This window comes from Rhagoletis zephyria, unplaced genomic scaffold (genome assembly GCF_001687245.7).
Source record: "Rhagoletis zephyria isolate East Lansing unplaced genomic scaffold, Rhagoletis_zephyria_1.1 Rzeph_scaffold_00371, whole genome shotgun sequence".
In the NCBI taxonomy this organism is placed as follows: Eukaryota; Metazoa; Arthropoda; class Insecta; order Diptera; family Tephritidae; genus Rhagoletis; species Rhagoletis zephyria.
The window spans coordinates 106,719-123,369 of NW_016157455.1; the positions used below are offsets into that span (position 1 = coordinate 106,719).

Here is a 16,651-nt window from a genome sequence, read left to right on the forward strand (position 1 = left end):
AATCATGTAAATCAACTAGCACACTAAAAGTAAGCCAACGAAACAATAGATCGTATAATACAATATGTAACAACAATTCTGATAACAAATATTTTAGGCACACAAACACACGTGACATCAACTTAAAAATTTCGCTATAGGAAACTTGCGAAATGATTCATTGAATATGTCGGTAAATGCACTACTGACCAATTCATTTATAATAGGCTTAATAACGGGGAAGCCAATAGGCCACATGCTATTTATGACACCATCAGCAAAATTATCCAAACGCTCCCGTCCCTGTGCTAACGCATTGGCGACATGCATTTTTAAGCCACCGATCCGATCGATTTCCACACGTACTTTCAACAACGCACCGGGTGCACCAAGCCGTCGCACGCTAGTCGTCTGACTGTAATCGTATAGTGTCATATTCCAAAAGCCGCTTCGCTTCACTTGTGTGCCCAGTATTTTACCAGAAAACTCATACCAACCTTCTAAACTTTTTTCTGGAAAATATTGGGCATAGATGATGCGCTTATTCGCATAGTCTGTGCGATATTTAGTAACCTCCGATTGCGCCCAGCCGTATTCGGAAATGTTGCGCAAAATTAGTTTAAAACCACCGAAGCCGCTTTGATCGCCGCGTCGCAACTCCACGAAAGGTGAACGATGAGGATCGAAAGGTTTAATGTGGTAGGCGGGAACACCTGAGAGAGGAGTGAAATGTTAATATTTGTTAGTAAACATGCAAAAAAATATTTTTTCGTCATCATTGCCAAAGACTGTGGAGTAGAAGCAAAACCTTTTTTTATGAAGTGCTTTTAGGCTTCAAGAGGTCGTAAATTTTGAATTTTTAATGCCTTAAGGCAATTACGGTTTGAAAGTTTGCTTTACGAGTTATTTTTCCGTCTGGACATGGCGAAATTGAATTTTCTTCATAACAAATTTTATTACGTACTAAAATTTTTAGTTTTGTGCTGCATAACTAGATTTGAATTTATTCGGATAGAATTGATTTACATAACGACTGCCCTTGAGAAATGTATAGTTATTTAAAATATCTTCAACGATATGTTTTAATACTTGACAAGGACGAACATTTTTATCAATTCAAAATCTTTGCCAAGTAAGTAATAACAAGCTTCTTTTCGCGACCTAGTCTAGGGTACATCTATGTATGTATGTAAATCAGTGCCAATTATTAAATTAAACATAAATACATAGAGCACTTGGTAATGATGACGATGATTCCTTGAACTTTTTTTTTTATCATAATTTTGCTTTTGCTTTCGCTCACCAGTCGGAAAATAGGCGCGCAAATCATTGAATACCTCCTTCATGCAATCATCAAATTCGGTGCTGCCCATTTTGCACCTGCCCAACAATCGTTGAAAGTCATCATCCACTGTAATTTGACCTTGTGCATGTGCGCCGAGTCTCGTAGCTGCGCAAGTTATTACAATTACCATTAAAATGCATTGCAGCAGCAGCTTTGATATGATTGAGAGTAGTGAAACGCGTCTAATGCGGAGATCAGGTTGCGCATGCGCAGCAGTTACTCTACTCATGCGATTACTGATGACACGGTCGCTGCGGCTGTAATAACTATTGTTGCTACTAATGTTATGTCTAATGCTGTTGGACATTGAAGATAATTTGTGTATTTTTACAAGCTTTTTTTCGACTTTGTATTTGTAGTAATTTATGTCACACGCTAAATTTATTTTAGGCAGTGGCTATTACTCTGCTGCTGGAAGCTGTAAACAAGTAGTGCAGATTAGATTAAGTAGAAAATAGCTCAAGGAGATGGAAGTGCATATCTGTGGACTTTTGAACAAAACAGCTTCTGTGCTTTCTGTAGGTTTGAATTTAGGCTAAAATATAGGGAACTGCTATTTGATAATTTTACATTTTAATTGACTTTCATTATGGTAGCATCTTAAAGTACTCACATTAATGAATAAAAAGAAAAATATGTATAATATAAGAACTCAAAGGATTACTGCTTTGCAGAGAAAATGACTGCGTCTAGAGAAGTTGTTTTGCCAAATGTCGGCAGATACATAGGTACGCGACAATTTTGGAAGTTTTATCTATTTTTCTTTTGTTTATTTAATATTTATTATTTTATATAAAAGTATAGCTCATTATCTAACAAAAATCATATAAATTCATATTCAAACTTTGTGCAAAAATTATAAAAATTCTGCAAAATTGTATCTAAATTTTAAACTTTTTAATCAGACTTTTTGAGCATGCAGTTTTATGGCCCATTAAATTCTAGTATGATAAATTGCAATTTTGAAGTCACGTTGATTTTTGATAATTTTTTTTCTGACTTACAATATATCATACCAAAAAAAAAAAATATAAAAATAATAAATTGCGTGAAAAATTACCAAAAATCAACGCGATTTTTTAGCAACTGAAAACTTTTTTTGTACATACATATGTATGTTTTTTGTTAGATAATGAGCTATACCTTTATAAAAAATAATAATCATTTTAAACAATATAAAAATAGACAAAACTTGTTAAAATGTCGCGTCCCTATTTATTTTTTCACCACTGCTCTGCATGGTAATTTCAAAGGTTTTTCGTTTATACCTGATTATTTTTACATATATAATAATATTTTTTTACCTCGCACTTCCATTTTACTTTGAACTGCATATCAAGCCCTTACTAAGTGAAAATGCTCGTTAAAAAATTAAAGTTTGAGTCCTTGGTGCGCAAACGCAAAGTAGGTTAACGTTGGCAAAGCAGATCTAATGAAGTATTTGTAAAGCGGCTACGCATTTCTTTAGCGCTTAGCGTGAAAATTGCGATTGCGTAGTAAGTGGAATACAAATACATGCATATATATTCGCTGTTGGCGCATTTGGTTTGTTTATTGCACACTTTTGTTTGGTACACTGTGCACACATATGTATGTATTTGCATAACAAATAAGTTTTTAGCGTATTTTCGAATGTTTAGGAAAAATTGCTACATAATCTGAATTAGTACTATTTTCCAGGAAATAGTTTTCCATCTTCCGGAAGTATCCCCTGAGGCTTCGCAACATTGAAGAAAACTGAACAGGTCAGAAAAGTAGTCCCGATTCTGGATAGGAAATTAATTTGAGGACCTAATCATGATAAAAGCGTAAAAATTGGGGTCTGGAGCACAAGAGCATGGCTCTATATTGCTGGTGGTAAAAGCGATTCTTTTCCCTAAAGTTGTAATTTGGAAGTATGCCGGCAAGAAAAACGGTAAACACTAAGAAAACAGGCAATTTTCAGGGGTCTGGCTGCTTCCTATAACAGAAGCAAAGAAGACGACAGCGGATCTTTATGCAAGAAAGACGTGACGAGACTTAACGTGACTAAGAAATGAACGCATCTTCATCGTTCACTAAAAAAAATTCGACCGACTAACAGCACCCAAGTTTACGACCCATACGACTCGACGCTCGAAAATCGACAAATATGTTTCGTGTATTTATTATCTATCTTTTTAATTATTATTATTATTATTTATGTACATACATGTGCGTATATTTTTTTAAGTTGTGGAACTTTATAATTATGCATATATATATATGTATGTATGTACATTAGAGTGTCTCACCATAAAAAATAGCGGTTTTTCCACCGGAACTATACAATTTATTATATTTAAAGACTTACAAACTATACATAACACACTTCCAAACAAACATCTTTAAAGACTTAAGTTAAAATTTTTTGTAAAAATATAAAGATTTACGTGAGCTGGAACGATTTGAAAATACCTTAAAAATCAAGTTCCTATTTATTTCGAAAAAAAATCACCTCAGATGACAGAAGCGTTTAAGCCTAAAAGGTCTGCATAAAAATCTTTGAAAATATTATTAATGGAATCAAAATAAAGAGATTTTTCGAAGTATTTTCAAATCTGTTCAGCTCACGTAAGTCTTAATATTTTTACGAAATATTGCGACGACAATCTTAAAATGTAATGCAATTTATAATTCAGATGGATAATAGTACCGATGATGATGATTTTTTATTTTTTGTATAGAGTGAGATGCACCCTAATGTACAAAGTTTTCAATTTGAAGTAGTCGAATTCTTTCATATGGCTCCCAAAGAGAAGAAATAAATACTTCCTTACTTAGAAGTGATTTACAATCGAAGACAACGTGCGACACAAAATGCATTTCTAACAGACAGTCATACGTAAGCATACATACAATCATAGTCAAAAGTTAGTATACATCTTGTTTTAATATAATATTCGCAATTATTTTCACGAACAAATTTGTTCATAATTTTTTTTTTTTTTTTACATGAGACGATTTTACAGGCAAGTTTTAGTTGAAAGCAACAATCGTCTGGTGTAAACGGCGTTTCAACTAATCGCTTCTAAAATTACCTGTGAAATCGCCTCATGTGAACACCGTTTAAAATAAACCATATAAATCCGAGTTTCACACTTTTAACAAAATTCACAAATTTTCATTAAAATTTTAAACTTTTTATTCGAAGTTTCACGCCGCTAAGAATTCGCGTTGATCCATTGTTTTATGGTAGAAAATGCGGAACACCCTCCTTAAAAGAAATTCTTAAAAGTTAACGGTAATTTTACTGACTTGACATTGGCACTTTGTTGTACTAAAATTGAATGTGCTGAAAAAAAATTCATACTCAAAATTTTTTTTAAAATTCTGAATATTTAGAACGTTTGAATTTTTTTTATGAAAAGTGTAAAACTTTGATTTATATGGTTTGTCTTATAGAATGCACTATATTTTCATAAAAAAAATAATGAAAAATGTTGCATGAAAATTATTGTGAATATTATACTAGAACAAGGTGCATACTAACTTTTGACTCTAACTGTATGTATGTACAATATTTGCGTAATGCCAACACATAAAACGGCGAATGCATTTGCCAAATTGTTTTACAATTATTATATATTTACATACATATGTATGTATGTATGTCAGTGGGCATGCACAATTTCATAATTTCTTTAACTGCAAGAGATTGCCACACTGCAACAAAATAACAACACCCATTCTAGTGGCACAAACAAACATACATGCAAATAATTGTTATTTTGCACCAAACTTGTATGTACATACATACGTCTGTATGTATGTACGTCGAAATTGCACAAAAGTAAACATTAAACACTTCAAATATAAAAAACTTTTCTATATTTTCTGCATTGGCGTACCCCAAGGTGTATTAAACAAGGTGGTGTTGGGGCGACAGCTGAGTTTTTCGCCGTGGAGGCCATTACGTCAAAATGATGTGTTTGTTGTAACTCATACCAATGACAGTATGGACATCAGCGTATAATTTGTTAGTGTAATTTTTTACTTATATACGGCCAACACCACCTTGTTAAATACGCCTTGGCGTACCCGTTGTATTCCCGTTTTGCTATATCCAAAAACAAACAGCGCTTTTGCTGAAATCGAAAACGGCTTGCACGACGCTCAACTGGCTACTGAACGTACTGGCAGATCTATTCATGTGCATAAGCGCCAAAAAAATCATCGTAAATACATCGACTAGGAGTAGTTGAGAGGAAGATGTAAATGCGAAAAATCAAAAAAAAAAAGTCAAAAAATAAACTCAGTCATAATTGTTGTAGTGTATATACATACATTAGACCGTACCAGAAAAAGATATCGCTGTAAGCCCCTGAGTCTAAAGTATTTATTTTTTTTTTTGTTCCAAAGTTTATTGACCTCAAGTACACCGTTGTAATATTTGCCACCAGATCTCAGTTCTTATAACACTGACGTACCACCCTAATATCAGTAAATTAAAGACCTCCAAAAATCTTTAAACTTTTGCTAAGGTAATTTTTTTTTAGATTATTTAAAAAGGAGTTGTATTGCCGAAGTCGACCCCCAAGTTCGGCAAAAACAAAAAAAAAAATCGAAATTGCCTAGCAGAACACCTTAAGACTCTGTTTGTTTGTAAAGTGGCATGGTCTAATGTACATACATACATGCATTTGTAAAAAAGTACTTGTGCAGAAGATGCGAGCATGGTATGCACTTAAAAATGAGCAAGAAGAGGGCTTTGCATGTATATACATACATACATACATAAGTACATATCTAATGGAATGGTAAAGTTTTTCAAGTACATTAGTTTTTTTTTGTTAGTTATAGGTAACAGAATTCACATCTAAAAGCTGCGCTTGAATTTGAAAATGTAAAATTTTTAATTAATTAATTTAATGTTCTTAATTCACTACTTATGTTTGTGCATACATACATACATATGCATTATATGATTAAAAATAAAAAAAAAAACATTTTCTAAGTTTCCTGAATTTACTCGCACATTTTTAAACAGTATACATTCATATACATACATATGTATAAACATACACACATTTGTACATACAAAGTGCGCGTACATGCATATCATCCATTTTTAGCATTAGGCTTCGCTTCCCACAGTTATGCATACAAATTATGATCGATACAACAAAATATGAACTGCGATATATTTACATACATACATACATACATACATACATATTTATGAACGCGTTTCAATGTCAATGAACATCATTTGGATTGACAAAAACAAAGGCTAGTAGTAACAAAACTCATGTACAACTTAAACTACCTACGTATGTATGTATGTGCGTGCTTACATAAATACATATCAAATAAATTCGACCAAATGGTACTTAGGAAGTATTATAAACTTTGCGGAAACTAAACTGTTTGCCAAATGAGGTGTTGTGAGCTAAAATATACAACTTTGTTTTCCAAGGAGAAAGCATCGAAAGCCGGGATCGTTATGGTGTTCTTGACCGAAAAAAATAAATTTCATAATATAACCGTTAAAATTGGATTTCAATTTTTCCGATCAAATATACCCGTTATTTTATGATTTTATTTTTTTCGGTCGTTATTTTTAGATTTTTATTTTTTCGATAAATTTTTGATTTTTATTTTTTCAATCATATGTACTACACCGTGCGACAAAAACAAAAAATTTCAAAACAGACGAAACAATCAATATACTCACGTAACAATGGGCCAAATATAGTAAAGCTACCTTTTTAATTTTTCACACTGACGTCAGGATTTTTTTAAGAACTTTGAAATTTTAAAGACATGATTACTTCAAAAAATTATTTAAAAAAAAATCAGTAGAATTTACAATAACAATATGGGTACCAAATGAAAGAGAAAATTCTGTAGAATCGAAAACCATTAAAGCTTTTTGGGCATTTTTTTAATTTTAATTTTTTAAATTAACAAAGTTTGGAGGTCGAAATTCGAGGATGTAATCGTGTATATATTAGTCCTTAATATATAATTTTTTCAAAAACAAATGACAAATTTTCAAGGATATTCGGGGATAAAATTTGAAAACGAAAGTTTCAATGCGTTTACGCATTTTAAAGAATTGCCCTATTGTGTGTGTAAAATTTACTGTCGCACGGTGTTATAATCGTTATTTTTCCGATTTAATTTTTTATATAATAAAAATGTAAATCGGTTATTAAAGCGAAGTCTCTATCATACTTAACGGTTATAAATGATCGAAAACCCAAAATAACGGTTGGCTAATTCCACATGGTCCCGAAAGCAGAGGCGCTGATCAATCAAGACGTCGAGATATTTAACATACATATATTGGTATCCGCTATTTGCCTTCCACCTTCTTTCGACTACTAATAAGAATGGCTTCCATCGCGTAGGCTGCAGTTCAAATCAGGGCCATCACCGAATCCATCGTAGTCCGATTTTTCGTGTTCGTAGCAATTCGGGTTCAGTGATCGCATTTTCGTAGATTTCATGAAAATCTGACTACGATGGATTAAGCGATAACCCAGAAAATTATTTCGCGCTTAACTTCTCCTCGGCTGCTTTTATGGCTTTCACTCTGCGATGATTACCAATTTCAAGCAAGCGTTTTTACTGTAACGGCGTTACACACGTCGTCCGTGAAGGCTTAATATGAATATGGCCACTTTAGCAACTGCGAGTCGTTGTTCCACAAACTAGGACCTTATACTGATCACTGGCGTACAGCCGCCATTACTTCATACACCACGAATCCATGGTCGCGGTGGTGGCGCAACACTCTACCGCTCGCTGAGGTAGCTGGAGATGATTTTTCGCGGGTAAATTGGTGCCTTCAGGCTACAAAGTGCTTTTAATATCAGTTGCAGTTAGGCGCCACCTAACCAGCGCTTTCCATCAATGGAAGCCCGAAAAAATGCTCATATTTTCTTAGTTTGATACTTTTTTTATTACATGTATTTACGGAAATTATTCGTGATTTATTTATTTTAATTTATCTTTTACTAGATTATCGTAATTTTTTTACTATTCTTCATTCATTCATTGCATTGGTATTATTTTAATAAACTTAACATCTTTTATTACTTTTAATTTCTTTTTAATATCATTTTGGTTATTTTACTTCAACTTTTGCCTTGTTTATTTGGTTTCTCCGATATCACCGTAGCATTTAAAGTAGTCGGCCTCCACATATAAATATGTATCGCTTTCCAGCGGCTTACAAAATATACATTTATGTACATACATTTGTGCAGTTCAAAGCAGCACAAATAAGTTATGAAAAAGTCAACCATGACGACCGGCGACAACAACATGCATACTGTCATATATATATATATATATATATATATATATATATGCATAAATAAATGCATATGTATGTATTCACTACATTCAATTATTTAGCTGTGACACCAAACGCATTGTGGGAAATTCGTAAGCAGTCAAGTTCGTAACTTAAGTCTTTTGTTTACTGCATGCCCAAGTACGACCTAATGCGCGCATAATTTGGCTTTGAATAATTCTAATTTTTACCCATTTATCAACTCTTATTGTCTACCCAAAGCCTCTTTTACAAACTGTTGTCAATTCGACCTGATATTTTTTTCGCTTAATCAGTTTTTCGTCACCCACTTGTTACATTCTTATTTATTTTGTGCGCACATAAGTACACAAAATTCGTCAAGGAAACCGCAACAACAATTAGTTAAACTGGTATTGGGTATGCAAGTAATTCGCAGCATCATCGTATGCTGCTCTAAATGGGTCAAAATGAGCTAAAGCGGCATTGACTAGCCAACAGGTCGTTGCACAAAGCACAGCAGTAAGTTAGCGAATGGTCATATACATACATATATCTGGGTCGGACACTGCAACACAAAACACTCTACAATCAAGGCCCTGGGTAGAAATAGAAAATATGTAAATGCACACGAGTTCTGTGAAGAAAATAAGGCATACTTTGTTTTGAAATTATTCAAATCAACATTTAATCAATATTTTATGATTTTTATTTTTTCGCTCAAAAATAATTATTGTTATTGATTTTTATTATTTCGCTCAACGTAAATGATTGTTAATTGATTTTTATTTTTTCGATCGCAAATAATGATTATTTTATGATTTTATCTTTTCGCTCAGAGATATAATAATTATTATTGAGTCTTATTTTTAAATTTAAAAAATAATGATTATTTATAAAATTAAAAATATCTTACAGATGCAACTTACTGAAATATCGACCTGAAAATTTTGGGACTCTGAAAAAGAGTACGTCGGAAATTACGCTGGTATAGCTTTTAAGTTTTCCGAATGATCATTATTCTTAAGTGAAAAAATAAAACTCACTAATAATAATTATCTTTGAGCGAAAAAATAAAAAAAAAACCTAATATAATCATTATTTTTGATCGAAAAAATAGAAAGTCAAGTAATATTAATTACTTTAGAGCGAAAAATTAATACTCCAGTATTAATTATTATTTTTAATCTTTATTGGTTAAACTCGAAAAATAAAAATCATTGTAAATTACAGTAGGACGAACATACATACGTACACAAATACGTGAGTATAGATAAAATTGTTTTACGACGATTTTAACTTGTTGTTTTTTTTTTTTGGTTAAAATTTAAAAAGTAATGATTATTTTCCGTCCCTGAATTAAAACGGTCAAATCCGAGAAATGTATTGCCCAACCAAGGAAGAATGAATTTATGCCAGCATTGAACTCCGTAATGACTATTGGTTACATAAGCACTTGCCCGCTTTGTAGTTGTTTTTGCAGAGATTAGTTGAAATAAGAAATTCAGGCTGAACGAAGGTTTAGCTGAAAACATAGGCTCGGGCTTAGTGATAGTAAAAGCACGGGCTGACTTATTTATTTTATTTATTAGGAGCCAAAAGCGATGTCTTCCAAAGCGAACAATTATATATATATATATATATGACTACGGAGCAATAAGGGAGTTTTTCGGGTGAACTGAACAATGAACACTGAAATTTATAGACAATTTTGTATTTTTGGAGTAATTTATCATATCGAAGGAAAAAATGTGGGAAATAAATCTTATAGAAAATGTAAATATGAATTAAGATCTATAGGTATGTACATTAGACTGCATCACTCCCCATACAAAAAAAAAAAATCGGTACTGTTTTTCCATTAGAATTATAAAATCTATTATATTTAAAGACGTCCACCAAAATATTTCGAAAAAAATTTTAAGATTTAAGTGAGCTGGACCGATTTGAAAATACCTCCAAAGATGGAGTTTTTTATGAATAAAAATAGTTTCTTAAAGATTTTTTTTGAAAAAATACTCTCAAAAGACAAAACGGTTTAAGCTTAAAAAATTAGCGTAAAAATATTAAAAAAAAAAATTTTTTTAAATTTTGGACGGAATCGTAATGATGAGATTTCTGATGCTGTTTTCAACTTTTTTCAAAGATTGCTATAAGAAAAACTTGAATAACTGAGCCTAAACTCCCCATTATCATTGGAAAGGTATTTTCTCGCCCATTTTATTTCTTTGCTAATAAACTCATTCAAAGGATGAAAGAGAAAGGTAGGATGAACGAATATCATTCAAAGTTGAACTACGATGTGTTGATATTTGAAAAAAAAAAAAATATTGGGACAAATTACTTTTTTTGCACATAAAAAAAAAATAGTGGGAAAATACCTTTTTACCGAGATCCCATAAGTCTAAATTAGAATAGTTTTGGCCCAGTTATTTAAGTTTTTCGTAAATCAATCTTTGAAAAAAGTAAAAAAACAGCATCAAAAATCTCATTATTACGATTCCGTTGAAAAGATTTTTAAATATTTTTATGCAGAATTTTTAAGCCTAACTTGTTTTGTCATCTGAGGGGACTTTTTTCAAAAAGTTCGTTAAGAAACTATTTTTATTCATAAAAAGCTCCATTTTTGGAGGTATTTTCAAACCGGTCCAGCTCGCTTAAATCTAAATATTTTTCCGAAATATTTTGGTGGACGTCTTAAAATGTAATAAATTTTTTAATCCCGGCGGAAAACCCGCAACTTTTTTGGTGATGCTGTCTAATGTACATACATACATACATACATACATATGTACCTGCTGCAATATTTGTGTAAATCATTTTTTTAAGTCAAAATGTTTTTCAGAATGCGAAAAGTTTCATTCACCACAGCATCTTAGACGCCTAGATCTAGGGGCTGTCCTTTCTTGTTCGGTATTCAAAATGAACCATTATTTCATTGAAATTCCAGTATATGTTAAACAAAAGAAATATACAAATAGTAAAAATGCAATTGATATAATGCATATAAATTAATCCTTTTTTATTATATTTGTTGCCTTTAAAAATGACTGGTTCAATATCTTAATTGAATTACATTTGGTTTTTTTTTTTTATTTAAATATTTTAGTAATGTTGTCTACTATTCATTATATTGGTAGTTTTACATAAATTTTTTAGAGTTTTCTAGGAAATAATTATTAACGTTAAGGGAACAGACATTAGGTTTGTTCGTCGAAAATCCAGCAAGAATTATCCAACACTCAAAATATCAGAGTAAGAAAAAATTCTCTCAAATTCTCTCTCATGTTGAGAAACTTGCAAATTTCTGCACGAACGCAAATTTGCAGGAATTGCAAGTTTCCCTGCCAGCTGGCGTCCACGGTTGCATTTCAAACATAAAAATTTTTTATAGAATTTTTAAAATTCGTTCGGATGGCCAAAAACAGGATATACATGTATATTTCTTGTTGTTCTGACTTTCTTTAACATACATTTCAATTTCTTCATCGTACTAGCTGTCGGGTTTCTTAAATCGACTCTGGTTGCAATTGCATTCCGATTGCGAATACCATTTTTTTCAGCCGAATTAAGTTCAAATCATTGGAATTAACTAAATTAATTATATCAACAATTATTTACTTCCTTTTTCATAAAAAATCGCTCGTGTTTATAAATTTTTAAATTTAATCGAACTAAGGGCCGGTTACTCAATGTCTGGTTAACACTAATGTCCGGTTAAACATTTTTATCGACGTATTCGACTCCATTCATATAACAGGGAGTCGGTAACGTCGATAAAGATGTTTAACCAGAGATTAGTGTTAACCAGACATTGAGTAACCGGCCCTAATTTATTCAAATTATTGTAGACAAAAATGCAACCATGCGCCACAACCACATGTTTTTCGTGTTTGCAAATTCTTGCTGGCAAAATTTTTTCCAGCAAGAATTTGCAACTTCTCTCCAAGAGAACTGTCACTTTGCTCTCACAATTTTTGAGTGTTGGATAATTTTTTGGTCTGCACGAACGCGATATGGGCAAAAATCGTGATAATTCGTACAAATTCGTACAAATTTTTTGCTCGACGAACAAACCTATTGACTTTTCAACCAGACAGCTGGTTACTTTGACAGCGTTCCAAGCCACCATTCGGCCAAGCAAGTTTTCAAAGTAAATCAAAGCAAATTGAAGTCAGCAAGGCGCGCCTTAACGATAAACTTAAATTTTTTATATGAGAATTGAAGTCGGCTTAGTTTTTTGGCCTTGGTTTTTTGCTTAAAAATTACTTGTGTCATTCTAGTTTCTTTGATTCACTTCATAAATATTTCTTTGCAGGTAGACGCGTAAAAATATTGTTTGGAATAGCAAATATTATTTTCTTGCACGTTCTGACACAATGAAAAAACAAAGGTGTTTTGGTAATCATTGTTATAATCCTTTCGCAAAGGATCGTCACAGCTCTTCCAGTGGTTTAAGAACGATATCAGCAAATTTGAAAAACAAATATGCCAATATTCCACGCGAGGCAAAGCTATGTGCATCATGCAGAAAGGAAATGTCATCACTTTCTTCGATGTCCCCTTTGCAGGAATATGAATCAATGGCAGTTAATAATGATGCTGAATTATTCATAGTTGGTGACGAAAGCGAAAATGCAGTCGATATTGATGATTCTACAGAAGATGAGCTTTATCTGCCTCCATCTTCACAAAAATCGCAAAATGCTGAGGAAATTAATAACATACCTAGGGTTACCAGACAAACATTTCACCAAATGTAAACAAACAAATACACAACAATTTCCAGGACAATGCAACAGTGTTGCCACTCTTTAGCTTATTTAAATAAAGGTGATCTAACGAAATTGAAATTACATTTAAATAGCAATATATAATTAAACTTAAGTGCCATTAAGCAAATTGCCCCCTAGAAAATTAGCATTGCTCATATTTTCAAAAATATTCGCAAAAATATGGCGAAATTGGAAAAATCGTCGTATCGATAATATCGTTTTTGAAACATCGATATATCGCACTAAAACATTTGTGGCCTTATTCATAAAAAAATAAAATAGCTTTATAATAGCTTTATAAATTGAAAAATGTATGAAAACGTCAATGTGTAAATTCTTTAAACCTACTTTATTTTTTATGAATAAGGCATTGGCGCGTATTCATAGTCCAGCAACTAAGTCGAAACTAATAAAGTTGCAACTTAAATTTAAGTACCAACTTAAAATTTACCTCTATTCATAGTCGCATTTCAGACTTCTACGAAGTAGTTTCGACTTAGTTTACGATATAGCAAAACGAGTGTGAAAATGTATCGAGTTTTCTTTACGATATTTTGGAAGAATCGCATTTTTATTAAATAATGTCAAGTTTGATCATCCGTTTATGTAATTTTTATTTTCATTGCATGATTATGCAAAAGGTATCATTTTCTTGTTAATTAAGTGAAATACCCAGAACAACCCCAGTGATGTGAAGTCGATGTTTATCGAAAGCATGCTGTGAAACATACAAATAGTAGATATCTAAATGTTATGCACAAATTTACTTTAAAAGAACTAGCGTGAAACTGACTTATTATTTGAGAATTTATCTAAATTATTCCAATTATAAAATTGTGATGTAGCTTTATTCGAATTGTAATACGCATTTAATTTCATCTTCCGATTAAAATGGATCGATCTTTGTAAATTTTAATTGGAGATTATTCAATATTATCAAAATCACCCTCTACCAACTTAATTTTTACATATTTCGTCTGTTTTCCCTTAATTTGATAAAATACTTCTTCCTAGTTACGACTTAGTTGCAGTTGCAGCCGAAACTAAATTTTAAGTTGGTACTTAGCCAGAAAAGTCGAAACTAAGGCGACTATCAATAGCTTTAGTTGTGACTTAGAATAGTTTCGACTTAGTTGAGTACTAAATATGACTATGAATATGCGCCTATCAGTTGATTGTCTGTGTTTGCTTTCACCACACATTTTTGGTGAACTTTTTGTGACTCTCTCCTTCTGAATACCCAAATCGTCTCAAGTCACAAAAATAGTCACTAATTGCTAATCTCAAATTTAGTGACTTGAGATGAGACAGAATTACTGAATCCCAGAGTTAATCCTCTAAACCGCACTGCTATTGGAACAGACTATTTATTTATCCTATAATTTTCACCTTATTTAGTCTGTGGCCTGGTGGAGTTCGAACCCCGCTAAAGAACGCAAAGCAAGGCGAATTCACATGAATTCAGATGAATTCGCCTTGACTTTTGGTCGAAATACATATTTACATACATATGTATGTATGGCTTAAATAAGTACATATATCACTCCACCGTACTGATCAAGAAAAGAGTCAACATTTTGGCCACTGTTGCAAAATCATACTGGAATCTATTTGCAACTGTTGTAAAACTATCGACATTTAAACAAGTATTTTTGAATTGATGCAATGGAACATATAGTTGAATTTGTTACTGCGGAGGATGACTATGCATCAGAGAATTGTAAGTAAAGGTTATCAAACCTTTTGTATGGTAGCTAAAAAACTAATCAATGTTGTAGCTTTCAAATGGGATAATAAATCTATAAATATTTATCTGAATGCATATATTGAGCGAAAGGAGCGCTTCCGGGACCCCAAAGAAAAAAAGAAACTATTATGGAGGGAGATCTTACAAGTTATGCGCGCTGCTGGGTATGAAGTGGAAGATGAAGATATACTGGATCGTAAAATGCGCAATCTTAAGAAAACGTATAAGACGGTACAACTCAATGCCAGCAAAAGCGGTAAAGGTGTGTTTCATTAGACTGATTAAAATTACTTTCACTAAAATTATTGATTTATTCTATTCCAGGACGGGAAAGCATTTCGTGGAAATATTTTTCAACAATGGACGATATTTTTGCTTGTGAATGGCCTCAACCATCACCAGACTCTGAATCCGATATAGCTTCCTTTTCGACAGAGCCTGGGAGAAGTGTAAAGGTTGAGCAAACTAAACGGCGAATTGGAATTGCCAAACCCACCAACTCCTTGAGCTTATTGAGAAGAAAACAGCTAGCAATAGAAAGAAAGAAACTAAAGGCCTTGGAAGATATGCACGAAACAATGAAAAAGTTTCTTGATAACCGGAAAAAATCGCTTATAGAGGATGCTAGCGGTGTTTTTGGAGACTATGTTGCGGCAAAACATCGACAATACAGCGGCCCCGTGAAAAGTTATTTTGAGTTTGAAATTGCTAAAATTATGTTTAATGCCGATACAGGAGTCTTTGATACGTAGATACTAGTTGAAATAAAATAATATATAAGTAAGAATGAATAGTTGTTATGTATGTACAGGCAGTTCCTGCAATTCACTTCCAAGTGAATATCAATAAATTCGTTTTGAATTCAAATTGGCAGGGATTGAAATACACTTGGAAGTGAATTGCATAACCTGCCTGATAAGCTCTAAAAATAGGTATTTTTATTAGTGCTAACTCGGAACCCAACAAACATACATATCACACACAGTCTTCAAAAGAGTCACAACTCGAAATTTGGCATTTTCGAAATTATGCCATAAAAATGTTCACAGAGCTTTAAATTACCTTTCCACAAAAGCTGGAGCAAATTTGTTATAATTTGTTTAAAAAAACCTAAGGTAAAGTCGCACGCCTAGTTTTTTCGCCATTCTGACGAACGTATTATTTTGAGTTTTGACTCTTTTGAAGACGGTGTGCGATATGCACATATATGATAAAGCTCCCGCTCTGTCCCCATAAGAGTCCCATATTTTAGTTTGCAATTAATTTTATGAAAAATTATTCTTAAAAAGAAGAATAAAAGAATGTGTTTTTTTCTATTTTTGCAATTAATGGAATAAATATGACTATATATAAACTCAAAAATTTTAACCAAATGAACCAATTTTTTAAATGATTACAAAGTAATTTCTGAAATTTTCCAGCGCTAAGTGTAAATGAAGTATTATAATTTCATTGTGATCTAATTGTGGCAAAACAGAGATCGTAAACGTTCTCTGAAATTACGTTCTCCGGGCAAAAGGTGC

General features: G+C 32.4%; 2 protein-coding genes across 3 annotated transcripts; one reads left to right on the forward strand and one right to left on the reverse strand.

Annotated features, from left to right (window-relative positions):
* Positions 1–9: 9 nt before the first annotated feature.
* Positions 10–5,609, reverse strand: Jhbp16 (Juvenile hormone binding protein 16). The gene is made up of 3 exons (XM_017611119.1): positions 5,384–5,609; positions 1,283–1,742; positions 10–692 (listed from the first exon to the last, which is right to left on the reverse strand). The coding sequence occupies exons 2-3, from the start codon at positions 1,629–1,631 to the stop codon at positions 118–120; spliced, it is 924 nt and encodes a 307-aa protein (XP_017466608.1). The 5' UTR covers positions 1,632–1,742; positions 5,384–5,609; the 3' UTR covers positions 10–117.
* A 7,744-nt stretch (positions 5,610–13,353) lies between these two features.
* LOC108359316 (uncharacterized) lies at positions 13,354–15,919 on the forward strand. Of its 2 annotated transcripts, none has more exons than XM_017611130.1 (4): positions 13,354–13,439; positions 14,780–15,101; positions 15,160–15,390; positions 15,453–15,919. In XM_017611130.1, exons 2-4 carry the CDS (start codon positions 15,047–15,049, stop codon positions 15,878–15,880), a joined length of 714 nt encoding a protein of 237 aa, XP_017466619.1. In that variant the 5' UTR covers positions 13,354–13,439; positions 14,780–15,046; the 3' UTR covers positions 15,881–15,919. The 2 variants fall into 2 exon arrangements, with proteins under 2 accessions (XP_017466619.1, XP_017466621.1); XM_017611132.1 differs by having other exon boundaries at positions 13,406–13,439; positions 14,709–15,101.
* Positions 15,920–16,651: the final 732 nt, after the last annotated feature.

What these genes read in the sequence shown, in the direction of transcription:
- LOC108359316 (XM_017611130.1), top strand. Translation starts at nt 15,047, where the DNA reads ATGGAACATATAGTTGAATTTGTTACTGCGGAGGATGACTATGCATCA. An exon ending in TGACTATGCATCAGAGAATT is followed by an intron (nt 15,102 to 15,159) that starts GTAAGTAAAGGT and finishes TCAATGTTGTAG; the next exon opens with CTTTCAAATGGGATAATAAA. An exon ending in TGCCAGCAAAAGCGGTAAAG is followed by an intron (nt 15,391 to 15,452) that starts GTGTGTTTCATT and finishes ATTCTATTCCAG; the next exon opens with GACGGGAAAGCATTTCGTGG.
- Jhbp16 (XM_017611119.1), bottom strand. Translation starts at nt 1,631, where the DNA reads ATGTCCAACAGCATTAGACATAACATTAGTAGCAACAATAGTTATTAC. An exon ending in GCGCGCCTATTTTCCGACTG is followed by an intron (nt 693 to 1,282) that starts GTGAGCGAAAGC and finishes CTCCTCTCTCAG; the next exon opens with GTGTTCCCGCCTACCACATT.